This window comes from Neopelma chrysocephalum, unplaced genomic scaffold, assembly GCF_003984885.1.
Source record: "Neopelma chrysocephalum unplaced genomic scaffold, ASM398488v2 Primary Assembly neopelma1_75, whole genome shotgun sequence".
Classification (NCBI taxonomy): domain Eukaryota; kingdom Metazoa; phylum Chordata; class Aves; order Passeriformes; family Pipridae; genus Neopelma; species Neopelma chrysocephalum.
Genome location: NW_020897736.1, coordinates 5,418,774 through 5,432,293, shown reverse-complemented (window position 1 = coordinate 5,432,293; position 13,520 = coordinate 5,418,774). Strand labels below are relative to the sequence as shown.

The 13,520-nt window shown below is 39.4% G+C and overlaps 1 protein-coding gene across 2 annotated transcripts in view; it reads left to right on the top strand.

Moving 5' to 3' along the window:
* BNC1 (basonuclin 1) overlaps positions 1-13,520 on the top strand; it is a 75,208-nt gene that overhangs the window by 58,427 nt on the left and 3,261 nt on the right. For both annotated transcript variants that reach the window (XM_027688148.1, XM_027688149.1), the window contains exons 2-4: positions 7,946-8,048; positions 8,219-8,454; positions 9,670-11,594. In XM_027688148.1, the coding sequence (XP_027543949.1) occupies positions 7,946-8,048; positions 8,219-8,454; positions 9,670-11,594 (2,264 nt within the window). The remainder of the gene's footprint in view (positions 1-7,945; positions 8,049-8,218; positions 8,455-9,669; positions 11,595-13,520) is intronic.

Here is a 13,520-nt window from a genome sequence, read left to right as displayed (position 1 = left end):
TGGAAATGCATTAATAAGAACGATTTTTTTTCTGTAAATTTATTAAAAAGGGAAGTTACTGTAATATCTTGTGATAGATGCTGCTTAATACCAATAAAATGTTTCTGACCTACACAGGCTAGGGCAGGGATGCCGTGGGAACTGTAGCATCACAGCCTGTTTCAGAATCAAAAGTAAATAGCAACTGTAAGATAATGATAACGTGATCTTTTTCCTTCCTCAATTTGTATTTCTTCTTTTCATTTCCAAACCAAACAGTAAAAGAGGCTCTAAATATGTCCCCGAGGTGGACCGAGCTGTCTGTCAGCACTCACCTGTTGTTAACAACTGAGATTAATTACAGCATCAGCCAGTCTATCTACAAGCATGCTGCTGAATGGCAAAATTAAGTTTTGCTGTCCAGTGCTTTTTGTTTTGAGAGGAGCAGCCTGAGTGTGTGTGCTCACACACACACACACACACACACACACACACACATTCTTTTCTCTTTATAATTATTTTGACAGTGCCATTAACAAGAGCTGCCCTAAGGGGCCCTTTAGGGTAGGTGACATGCATGAGGAGTGATTTTCATCCCACAAGCTATGCCGTGATTAAAGTTTGGCCTTGTAGCGTCGCTGCCTTTCTGAGCGGCGGCTCCCTGTGCTCCCGGCCCGGCTGCAGTGCCCGGGACTGCCCGGAGCTCCTCTGCCTCGGCCGCCGGAGCTGCCGCGGAGCCCGGGCTGCCGCTGGCTTGGGAGGCTGTGCTTAGTTCAATCCCTTATCTCAGCTCCTCGCTCTTAGGACTCTTCTCAGTTGGAAAAACTTTTTAACGAAGTGGCAACATGCGGACTCTTAGTCCATAACTCAGTAGCCAGCGTAAACTGTCTTTTAAATCCACAAGCAAGGTTGATTTGACAGAGTGGTGCCATCCTGTGAAGGTATGCACCGCATTTCAGTTCTATCTTACTGAGCTTATTCACTCCCTCCACCTTTTTGTATGTTTTTGAGGATGTCTTAGTCGATTATTACAAGGACAGTTTAACATTTTCAGCTCAATGTGCTCGGCTGCACCCACAAGAGAGATTTGGTGAAATTCTAGGCCAAAATTGGCTTTGTTCAGCCCCACTGAGGGAGAGAGTAATGGAGTAATGCAACTTGCTGCAGGATCTGTGTTGTAATTACTCCGTTCACGTGTATTCTCAGGCTGTGGCTGTTTAAAAGGAGGTCAGGTTTTGGTATCTGACCCCAAATAAACAGTATGAATATATACATAAGGATCCAGATAATTAATGGGTTGTATTCCATGGTCTTATCTAGAAAATGTATTGAACTTGTGGCCTCTGTGTTCTTTTAGGAGAGAAATCATAACATAATTCCCCCACAGAGAAGGGGTAAAGTGGGATTTGAGTGGTATCAGCACCAGCCAAAATTTTCAGTACAATAGGTGTTAAGTTCAATTCTTAAATCCATGTTTGGGCTCTGAAACAAAAGCTTTTTGTCTGTGCTTTTCAAAGGTTCTTGTACCTCCTAAGCTTGGTAGGAGTAGATGGTTGGTGTGAATGAAAAACAGCCCAGTCATCAAGGAGTCATGGTCAGTTTGGGGACTGAGCTGTGAGCATAACTTTGTGTTTAGTGGCACTGTGAAAGGCAAGTTGTGGCCCACCTTCCCCATCTGTCTCCTAGTTGGTGTCTTAAGCAGGAGAGAAAAAAAATTTTGCTAAAATATTTTACAAATAAGCAGTTTGTCAAATTATCTGGGCCAGCATTTTAAACATGTCTGTCTGAATGGAGAAGGTTGAAGCTGTTTGGTCAGTGCTCTGTCACATCCGTGCACAACTTTACTTAATTAAAAGCTCAAAATACAGAAGATATCAGACTGGATACAAGAAGCTGAAGGGCTTGTTTGCTTCTCATGAAAGTTGTTTGTTGTTACCTATGTTTATTAAATAACTGTATTAACAGCAGCTATTACTTCGTAAGAAAGTTTTTTTTGAGATAAGACTGGAAATATGTATGCATTCAGTCCAGTATAATTAGAAATCTTATAAGGACTTTTTTCTCATTTTAATAATTTTATGTAATTATTTATTTTAGTCTTAAGTATATTTAAAGTTTAGTATAGAAATAGCAGAACTTGCAGCAACCAAGCGTACTGGAGTAGGCAGAAATGTACTTGAATGCAAATCCATTTGTTTCAGGGGCTCAGGCTGAGAAAGGCAGGCAGTGTGTGTATGCTGTGGTGGTGGTGAACTTAGCAGGACCTTAAACAGGGGACAGAAGAAACCACCACAATCCACAACCCTGAGCTGAACGTGTGCAAGTTGTAGCATAGGCCAAGTCTTTGTGCAGAGTAACTCTCAAATGGGCCTTGCTGTCAGACCTGTGCACATGTAGGTGTGTTTCAGTGCCCTGTTGCTCCCTTTTCTCCATTCCCTGGGTGTCCTCCCAGCTCTACTCCCAGGCAGCAAAGGGGTTCCATATTCTGTCCATCCTCCAGGCATCCTGTTACCTCTTTGAAGTGAGCATGTCACGAAAAAGAAAATGGCCCAGAGCCTTCCCTTGAAGATGCTGCAGGGGCCCTGCTAATGGTCTCTGCAGGCAGATGGGATTCAGAACCTTATTAAATGTGGAATACATTGAAACTTTCAAGGAACAATTAGAGGTATAAGGTGCTTAATCTAGCAGATATAATACCAATGTGCATTTTAGGCCTAACTGTTGGGCTATGTCTTCAACAAGTACTTGCACCATCTAGAGCAGCCCAGCTCTTTTTGCGACTGTACTTGGAATATGCTGGAATATATTTTAGTTTCAGTAAACTGCAGGGAGCTCAATAGTGTATTTAAAACTGAAGTCTGTCTTCAAGAAGAATACACGCAAGGGCTAAATATGTACTATGGAGTGGACAGGGGGGATACAAATACATATGAAATGGATAAAACCCCAAATATCAGTCTGATACGGGTAAGCACAGCTGGATTGTGATACAGTGAAAATAAGAAAATGTAAATTGAGAACTTGTTTTAAATCACGACAAAACTGACAGACAGTATTATTTATCAGCAGAATATATCCTTAGGGAAAGTGGCAAAAGTTGCCTGACAAACAATGGACAAAGCAAAGCTTTGCTCATTGTATGATGTGGAAAAGTATGGCATTGACAGAGATGCTTAAGATAAGGGGGTTTTAATTTGTCTCTGCTTTCAATGGTTGTGCTTAAGATTCAAATACAGAAGCAATCAAATAGGTGATGAAAAACGAAGACTTACTTGAACTTTGCAAACACAAGAAACCTGGTGGGTAACAGTAAAAACAGGAAAGAAAAATTGACCAGGAAGGCAACTTCACACTCATTTATAATTACTGTTCTCTTTACTGAAAGATGCACACAGATTTAGATTTTACCTTTGATTTAGCTGTGGCCTGTACTTCTAATTTAGGAGGTGGTAGAGGTATTCATCACTTTGCTTCCCTTGCAGATCTTTTACAAGGTGCAAGAAACAAAATATTTCCAAATAACCAGACGTATGTCCCATGTTTAATTTTATTTCTTCCCCTGCTATAAATCCTGTCTCTTCTTATACAAGTGTTCTTACTGTGGAGCAACTGCACATCTATTCTGCAGAAATGGGACATGTCCCAGTTCTTTCCTATAGGATTTGTGCTTACCAGAACACATATCATGGTGGGTTACATATGTTCAGTGGGATTACCTTTTCTAGGAAGTGACGGTGTGATGGCCATAGGAGATATGACTTGTTGCTAGAAGCCCTCAATAGAGAGCATGGAATGCAGTATCTGTTACAGCTCATCTAATGACAGTTTCTCTCACCTATTTGTTTCAAGTAACTCCTATTTCTTCTTCAAACGTGCATTTTAAACTGATAGGAATTCTAAGCCCTGCCTGCAAAATATATTCCTGTGCATCAATAACACCATTTTGTCAGTAATCCTCATAGCAGAGCAGGGAAGCTCTCAAGCTCTTCAGGTGATGGCAGTAGCTCAAATAAAAGGCAGAAGTTTCTAAAGTGGGGCGTAGCTTTGTGCAAAAAACACATGGGTTTTTCTTAGATGCCAGGAAGTGCCAGAAGTGAGGGTGCTGACCTGTGCATTTCTGAGGCTAAATACCACCAGGGTAACCTGGGACTTGCTCTTCCATTTCACTGGTGTCTGCACTTGCAGCTCTCGCTGCGTGCGGAAAGCCAGACCAGCTTTCCAGCATGAGCAGAGATCTCTAACTCAGTCCTGACAGGGTCTTCAATATTTGCTTACTTTTTAATTTATTTCCCAAGCCAAAGTGCTGTCAAACCAGAACCCACTTAACACTGAATGGGATTTGATACACTTACACTGCCCTTCTTCTCTTGCTGCGTTTTCCTGAACCTGCTGCTGTATGTTGCGAGTGAGCATAGGTCCCAGAAGGCTTCAGGAGAGTAGGGATGATCTCAAACTTGCTTTGGGAAATGAAGCCTGATTAAGTACCCAGAATGGGAATGAATATGTCCCATTAGCTTGGGCTTATCTTTGGCTGTGAGGGCTATGAGTGGGTTGCAAAGAAACATTCAGGAACTTTTGAAGCATAATCAAAGCCGCATCAATATCTGGCAAAAAAAAAAGATGTGAGCAGGCGTGGCTTTCAGGCAACAGAGGTTAAGATTCAGTGATTAGTAGTTAGATGTTTTACAGAGGCCAGTTTAATAGTTAATCTGTCTCCCTTGTAATGAGGAATCATTTGTATTAAAAGTCCAGCATTCAGATTCCCACAGCCATGCTGGTAAAACCACAGAAAGTTTTGATCAGAATTTTCAACTCTGTTTTTTAAAAAGAATTAAGGAAATGTGGCTGATAATGGATTTGGAAAGATCCATTTGTGAAGGAGAGAGTGACTGGAAAGCAATAACGAGATCCTTGATGATAGCATAAGATTTATTTTTTTGGACATCTACCTTGTGTTTCTGGAAAATGAAACTAAATAATTATGTGAATGAAAGGATTGTACTTTAAAAAATTTCCACTTTGATTTCCATCTACCTTTTCCAATCCTTTAATTACAATTTTCAAGCTTTACATGTATGCAATACAGAAAGTTTTTCCTTTGTTCTGTAGAATGAAATTGTGTGTACATTCCACTTGTTAGGAAAATAAAGCTTATTAAAAGACTTGATATAATTACAGTACCTTAGAATAGGCGTATTAAGGATTAACAGGCAAAAGACCAAGGGTATTATTGTCATGAAGTTTTGCTCCATTTCTCTTCATTAAAGTCTGATATAAGTTAATTTTGGAGATAATCAAAGTGCATCTTTTACAAGTACCTTTTTAAGCTGACCATGACAATTCAAAATAGATTATTTTAAAAGTTAATTTTGCCATTTTCTATATTCTCTGTGACTATATTAAAGCAAATGTTGCTAAAAAAGTTTTAGGAGACACAGACTGTGACAGGCACAAATGAAGGGAAATGCTATAAACCTGAAGATAACACTTGTTTCTTCTTAGGGTTTCTTTCAAGTAATTTTTTTAAGTCAGCAACAGATCCATGATTTGAGAGTACACCTTTGATATATTAGCAGTATACAAGCTAACTACATCTAAGACTAGTTTCCAGAAGCAATAATGTATTAACCTTAGAGGGGGTAAGTTCAATATTTAAAATAGAAGGGAGTTCTCCTGCCTTTTTAACAGCTGTTTTCATATATGTAACACAAAATGTCCTCCTTTTACTTGTTCTGGTTTTTGCATATGCAGTCTTCTACACATACACAGGAAAGCAAAATAAATACATTACCATATAAAAGTTCTTAGACAAAAAATGCAGAATTTGGTGTAGCATATCTTTCTTGTCTAAGTACAAAAATTAAGTAAAAAAAATAGTTTTAAAGGTCAGTGGTTTGTGGAACATGTCCAAAGGAGAAGGAATGACAAAAATTTTGAAATCTCAATTAACTTATCCTCATGACAGCTTTTTTCATTGTGCATATTTCTGTTACTTCTTGCAGAAAAAGGAAGTACTCATTTGTAATTTTGTCTGAAGGGAATGCAAAAGTTGCACTTATGGAATGCACTGTAGCTTACCAAACCTAGCAGGGTCGCCTGTGGAAGGTGTTCCGTCCACGCAAGTCCCAGAATATTATGTGTGCACAGAGGTAGAAGACTTGAACTGCATTATTGTTTGATATCTTGTGATAGAAATAAATCAGCAGTCAACTACAACTTCTTTTCCCTCAGCCTTTCTATAAGAAATGTATGGCTTTTTATTGCTATATGAAAGGATTTCAGCATCTAAGTGAAAATGTATCCTCCATTAAAGTGAAGCAATTCACACTGTGGACGGTATTGATGTGTATTTTACGACTTTATGGGCAGCATAGAGCTTTTCTCAAGAATTCAGTATTTTGCAATGGCTCCTTTAAAAGATTAAAGGCAAAGTGATTCAGAGATTTCTACGGCCCTGTTGCCACTTGTTCCAGTCCTTCAAATACAGAGGAGTCTCGGCGCAAAGCCACTGCAGTTTGGAGATGTGCATGTAAACTAACTCCTGGGTAGGACAGATACTGAGATTTTAAAATCTCAGTCCAAATCCATTGCTATAAAGCACTAGACATCCAAATGTTATGAACATGCTTGTTTGTAGCAGGCTTATGTATATAGTGTCCTCTTCTGCCCTTAGTCAGCCAAATTCTTCAAGTCTAATGAAACGCCCATTGCAAAACCCAGTGAAATTACCTTTCTCTCATGTCCTTTTGATTTTAAACATTTCCTCCATCCATCTTTCTTAGCCTGATTGTCCAAAAGCTTGCTGCTTTGTATGTTTTCAGAAAGTGCCAATGTGGGAATTGCCACGTTTCTTTTTTTCCCGAAATCTTATCTTGCTTTCCTATGGGTATTATAAGGAATGGACGTCCCCATTTTGGATAACGAGGAGCAGGAACATATTGCTTTAAAGGCAGAAAAATACAGACATTTTACAATTGCATAATCTAACTTTTTTTCCTTATTATTCCAGTGCAGACTTTCTGCACATCAATTTCTTTGCCTTCCCTTCCTTAATTAATATTCCGTTTATGCGGGAACTATTTTCAGTATCAGATCCAAGCAATGCAGAATCCCACAAATGCATTGCTCTATAGCAATCCCTATGGAGCTTTAACTAGGACCTCCAGGTTGTCTGTTTGCCTCTCCAGCAGATGGGCACATACAGAGGAAAGCATATATTCCAGGAAGCAAGTTTGCATCACCCTGTTGATTATGGATATCTGAATACTAATTTGATTTGCATTATAGATGACCTTGGTGAGAGTAAAGTGATGTACAAATTGAACGGTGCAACTGGTTGCTCTCTGTGTGCTCTATTTTGCTTTCAGGCATTTCTCTTACAAAATGTGATTGTTCAGTCTTTGAGGAGTTGCAGTACTTTTTGGTAGGCTCTGTTACTGAGAAGCATTAGGGAACCCCTGTGTGTTTGACAGAATACATCTATTCCATGTGGATCCTGCGTGTGTAAGGCACGGTATCTATGCAGAGCTAATGCATTGCTCATTAGAACTTCCTATATTGCAGTCTCTCTGCAAGAGAGACACCTGTATGTCTTTGTTTTCAAACCTTCCTGAAAAAGTGATCATACATGAGGATCATAGCTTAGATGAATGCATAATTTATGACACTTTATAATTGTTATAAAGGTGCTTCAGCCTAAATAAATCCAGAGAATTGTTGCTACATATATCATTAAATATACTGCTTCTGTAACATTCCGGTGTTCCACCTGGTGACCAGTTCTCTTTCAAGCAGAGGCAGTCTTGTATAATTCAAGTTTTGCCTGGATTACTTATATTGCACATTGATAGGTATATGATGGTATGTTAACTGTCTTCTGTGCATTTTATGGGTGTACTGTCTGTGTATGATCTGCACACTCTAAATGGTGCCTGTATTACCTCTCATCCTTTCCCTTGATCCGCAGGCTATCCGATGCACTCTCGTGAACTGTAGTTGTCAGTGTTTCAAACCTGGGAAAATAAATCAGCGACAATGTGACCAGTGCCGGCATGGATGGGTAGCACATGGTAATACTTGTTTTTACAATCTATAGAAAACCATTTAGGATCCTCCTCCCTGTAACATGCTTTTTGTGTCACTCCCTCAACCCCCCCCCCCACTGCAATATTAGTTACATTTAATTTTACCTGTCTCTTGTGACTCGAGTTTATTTATATTTCGTGATTTTTATTTTCAGCCCTCAGCAAATTAAGGATTCCCAATCTCTACCCATCAAGCCAAGTAGAAATAGTTCAATCCAATGTTGTCTTTGATATCAGTAGCCTCATGTTGTACGGAACCCAAGCCATTCCTGTGCGCCTTAAAATTCTGCTAGATCGGCTTTTCAGTGTTCTGAAGCAGGAAGAGGTAATACAGATCCTCCATGCTCTGGATTGGACACTGCAGGATTATATACGTGGATATGTGCTGCAGGTATTTAGAGGGGCTTTTTTAATATAAATATGATAGTTTAGTAGTTTTTCTAGCTTAATGTTCTCAGTGGTTCACAACGTGTTAACAACTTGGCACAGCTGAAAGGGAGTAGTAGACTTGTACAAGCTTAATGCCAGAAAAGAAAGGGTGCATTTTCTGTCATTGGTCTCTTTTCTTAGTTGGACTTAATTGAAATCTTCCTACTTGCTCAAATCTATCAACAAAGGTAAGCAAGGATTAAAAGGAAAAGTTACTGGGAATGTATCAAAGTAAAGGCTTCAGAATTTTCTCCAGTCTTATTTAAACAGTGAGTTTGCCTTTATACAGCAGAATAATACATCAAGAAATAAACTTGCCATCATCTTAAACACCAGGGACAATATTCATCTCTGGTGTAGTGCTACTGACCTTACTGGAGCTACAGCAAGGATGTATTTGGGCCTATGAGCTTACACTGACATTAGTCCTTGCTGCTGTGGAAGTTACCTTTTATGTAATGTAACATTATGATCTTGCATTATGACACGAATCAATATTTAATGGTCTTGATAATCTTGCTTTTTAGTGTTAGGATTAAAAATATGGAATCAATTACCTTGAACCTCTACCACATGAAAAATTTATAATGTTACGTTCTTCATCATCTTAGAAACTCTTACATGCACTGTGAAAAATCTCAGTAGGCCATCAAATACATGTTCTGTGATAAAATATTTATTGTAGTTATTGGGAAAAGTTAGGCATAGCTAGAGTTTGAAAGAACTCCAACACTAGTGTAATTACAGCTGTGCTCTGTGAACACTGGCAATAGATCAATACAGGTTCATTTGTTCTCTGATCTTAGTTGCTTGGAAGATTATTAAACTTGCAATGAAAGAATACTTGACTTAAATGAGGAGCTAAATCTTGGTCTGATTGCTCCATCTCTGCTGTCTGTACTTACAGGATACTAACTGTTGTTCAAATAACGTGTCTTAATTTTTGTGGAAAAAGATAGTTTATTGAAAGGTATTACTGTCAGTTCAGAAAGAAATAATATCACTAATGTGGTAACATTTGGAAGAAATTATCACAGAATTGGCATTGATCTCATTAAATGGAATGTTTTTATCATTTTGCTAGAGAAGAAATTTTAGTCCCTGAAAAAATGAGAGATTTGAGGGGAGGTGTTTTTTGTTTTCCTTAACTGACTCATTTAAATATTTTTGGCTTTAGGATGCTTCAGGAAAGGTGCTGGATCACTGGAGCATAATGACCACTGAAGAAGAACTGGCTACTTTGCAGCAGTTTCTTCGCTTTGGAGAAACTAAGTCCATTGTAGAGTTAATGGCAATTCAAGAGAAAGAAGGGCAATCAATTATAATACCACCACCAACTGCCAATTTGGATATTAGGGCATTCATTGAGAGCTGCAATCCACACAGCCCAAATTTTTCTGCTTCCTTGGACAAAATGAGTCCCACCAACATTCATCCCTTTGAGAATATTGTCAATAACATGGCTTTCATGCTGCCATTTCAGTTTTTCAGTCCAGTGCCTCCACCTTTGATAGGTTCACCACCAGAAAGACATTTGATTGAGCAAGGTCAAGACCACAACAATGAAACCAAACAAGATCTTCAGATACCATTTTCTGAAAGCAGCTTCTTAACTTCTACTTCTGCACCATTTCAAGTTGAAAATGAGAGGAGCTTAAATGGTCCAGATGTCACTAAAACAGAAGATGATGCCCTTTTAAGTGATTCCAGTTCACATAATACAGCAGCAAAGCTTGAAATGACAGCACTGTCTCCAGAAAACAAAATTAAATCTGTTGAAAAAAATGGTGCTGGGCCAAGGAAAGGGCGTGTTTTCTGCACTGCATGTGAAAAGACATTTTATGACAAAGGTACTCTGAAAATACATTACAATGCAGTTCATCTGAAGATAAAGCACAAATGCACCATCGAGGGCTGCAATATGGTATTTAGCTCTTTGCGCAGCCGAAATCGTCACAGTGCAAATCCTAACCCCAGACTCCACATGCCAATGAATAGAAATAACAGGGATAAAGATCTAAGAAACAGTTTGAGCATTGCTGGACCTGGAGATAGTAAAAGGACAGAATTTACAATTTTAACGCCGGATAGCAGAACTATTTCCAGCTATGCCAGCTCTTGTACGGATTCAAAAGGTCAGGCTGGATTTTCCAGTATTGGACACAACGGTGTCCTCTTTCCAAACCTGAAGACAGTACAGCCTGTTCTTCCTTTTTACCGTAGTCCAGTCACACCAGCTGAGCTTGCTAATACTCCAGGTACTCTTCCTTCTCTGCCTCTTGTTTCTTCCTCAATACCAGAGCAGCTTGTTTCAAATGAATTGCCCTTTGACATGGTCCCCAAGAAGAAGTCTCGTAAGTCGAGCATGCCCATCAAGATAGAGAAAGAAGCTGTTGAGACACCTCATGAAAGCAGCGATGTCGCCAGTTCTGAAGACGACACACGTCTGCAAGTGGTAAGCGATGGAGAGCTTGAGACCTGTGAGCATAAGATAGAGAAGCGAGTGGCCGACAGGGTGGAAAAGCCCCCCCATTCAGGTAATTCATGGAAATCTCTCTCTGGGGTAGAGGGCCCAAAGTATTTTGAATCTGTCTTTGCGCCAAATAACAAATACATCGAGGATATCTCTGAGAATGAATTGCAACACTGTGAGAAAGAGGTTAAACCAGAAGAAAACCAACCATTAAAAGTAGTTTCCCATGAGATTATGTATGAAGATCCAAAACACCACCACAGTGATGTTATAAAACCAATGACTGAAGCCCCCATGTATATTAAAGAGCAGTCAAAGCACAGGATTCCTAAAAATGACTGCCCTGAATTGCAACACCACTTGCTGACCGGGGGCTTTTTCAGCACTTTGTCAAACAGGGGTGCTGCCATTCCTTGTTTTGAAGACTCTAAAGATATGGATCATGTCAGTCAACATGCACTAGGGATTCAGAAGGAAGAAAGCCGCTTTCATTGTGACATCTGTAAGAAGACTTTTAAAAACCCTTACAGTGTAAAAATGCATTTCAAAAATGTACATCTCAAAGAAATGCATATTTGCACAGTTGAGGGCTGTAATGCTGCTTTCCCTTCTCGTAGAAGTCGAGACAGGTAAGAAAATTATAAACAAAATTGTATTTATTTTACCATCACAATGGAGCCTGATTTGAAATTAAAATGAGTGTTTGAGGAATGGAGCCTACGAATATTTTCTGTGTATCCTCGTATAACAGGTATGATAACTTATCAGAACATTCATAAAATGAAAATCCATTGAAAGAAACATTTCCTTTCCACTAGACTACGAGGTATTAAATAAAGCCATGAAAATTTCATAACTGATAAAGACTGCAATAGTTGAAGGAATACTTTTGAACATAAAGGGAAAGCCACAAGGGTTTGAATTCAGCAATTTTCCAGTAGATGCATGTGTGGACTTACATGTTTAATATGTACTTTCATGTGTATTTTAATGTATACAGTGTTCTTTAATGGAAAGGCAATGAGATCAATTCAGGAAATCTTCACTTGCCCTGGTCCTTGCTTTAATCAAGGATTTGCAACAGACTGGTGAGAAAAAGCCTGTAAGAAAAGGAACATTAGTCTTTGTCAGTACAAAATTAACATTATGCAGTGGTAGTCGAACTAACCCTGTCTGGTGTGTATCCACATCAGTACTGCTTTTCTGTGACATTACATACTAATTCCTAAACTATACCACGACCTTAATTCAGCTTACTGTTAGCTGCAGCATTGTGTGGCTGTAATTCATTTTATTTCAGCCTATTATGCACGTAGGCTGAGAAACGAGAACTGGAGTTTTGTTGTTGACCCTCAGTTGTGTATCTGAACCGGTCAGTGATAGGTAACAAACCTATTCAAGTGCAACAAAGTGTGGTAAGTTTTCCAGCTCTCTGTAAGTGTTACAGCAGCTTTTGGCTGCAGGAAACACGCCTGGATAGTAGTTCAGAGTGACACAAGGTTTAGATTGTCTGTAATCTGCTAGGAGTGCTGGAGCCAGCTGATGCAGTCCAGAGAGAGGATGGGCTGGTCTCTGAGGACTGGCCGCTGCATCTGAGATGCACAGTTTCATCTGCTGCTGGCAGGGCTTCATACCCTGGTCTGCTGCCTGCATCTTCCCAGATGTGAATTCCTCTCCACTGTAATTGCGATATGGGCCACAGGAAAGAAGGCCAGCAGTAAGATTTGCATCCACATGCCACAGATTCCTTCCCACACCAATATATTCAGATAGGCTTTAGCATAGGTGCTTTTGGAAAATGGTTTATTTAAGGGAAAAAAAAAAGGCAAGCCAACTCAGAAGAAAGTTCACAAGCTTTGTACAAAACAATAGTTATTTGGAACAACTTTGCAGAAGTTTCTAGACTTTAACATAAGAGTACTGTGACTGCAAGCACAAAATATTTCTGTGCCTTTTGGAACAATTCATGGTTCTGATTAAAGCATGATGGCAAGGGGAAAAACAAATATTTTGCCAGTCTTATAATCTTCTAGACAGAGCCTGGAAGTTCCCAGTGAGCTGATTGATACTATTCAATGAGGAGCAGTGATTTTGTATGTTTTGGTGGTTTTAAACAGAATCCAGAGATGCCCATTCGAAAACTGCAAGTTGCATAAAATTCAATATTCCTTTTTTCAAGGAACTTCCTGTCAAGAAAAAGCTCTGTACTGCTGTGTACAACTGCACGTGGTTATGGTACTTGAGATCATCAACAGGTTTTGCAGACTCAGGTGTCACTCCTTTCCTGCTTTGTCCATTGCAAAAGAATCTTGTTTCTTACCCGTCTCAGTTCGTTCTCTGCTCTCAGTTCAATTTGCAGTTTTAAGTCTGTCCCCCAACTCTTTTAGGCCCAGCACTAGATCTAGCAGAGCAGGCAGCTGTCCACAATGCAGGAGAGAATCTGAAACATTGATTTCTGTAGTTATTTCTGATATATGCCAGTGCAAGCAAATTCAGAAACCCAGTCATGTGTAAATCGTCCATGTGCACTCCCAGTGTGGCAGTTGGTCAAATTA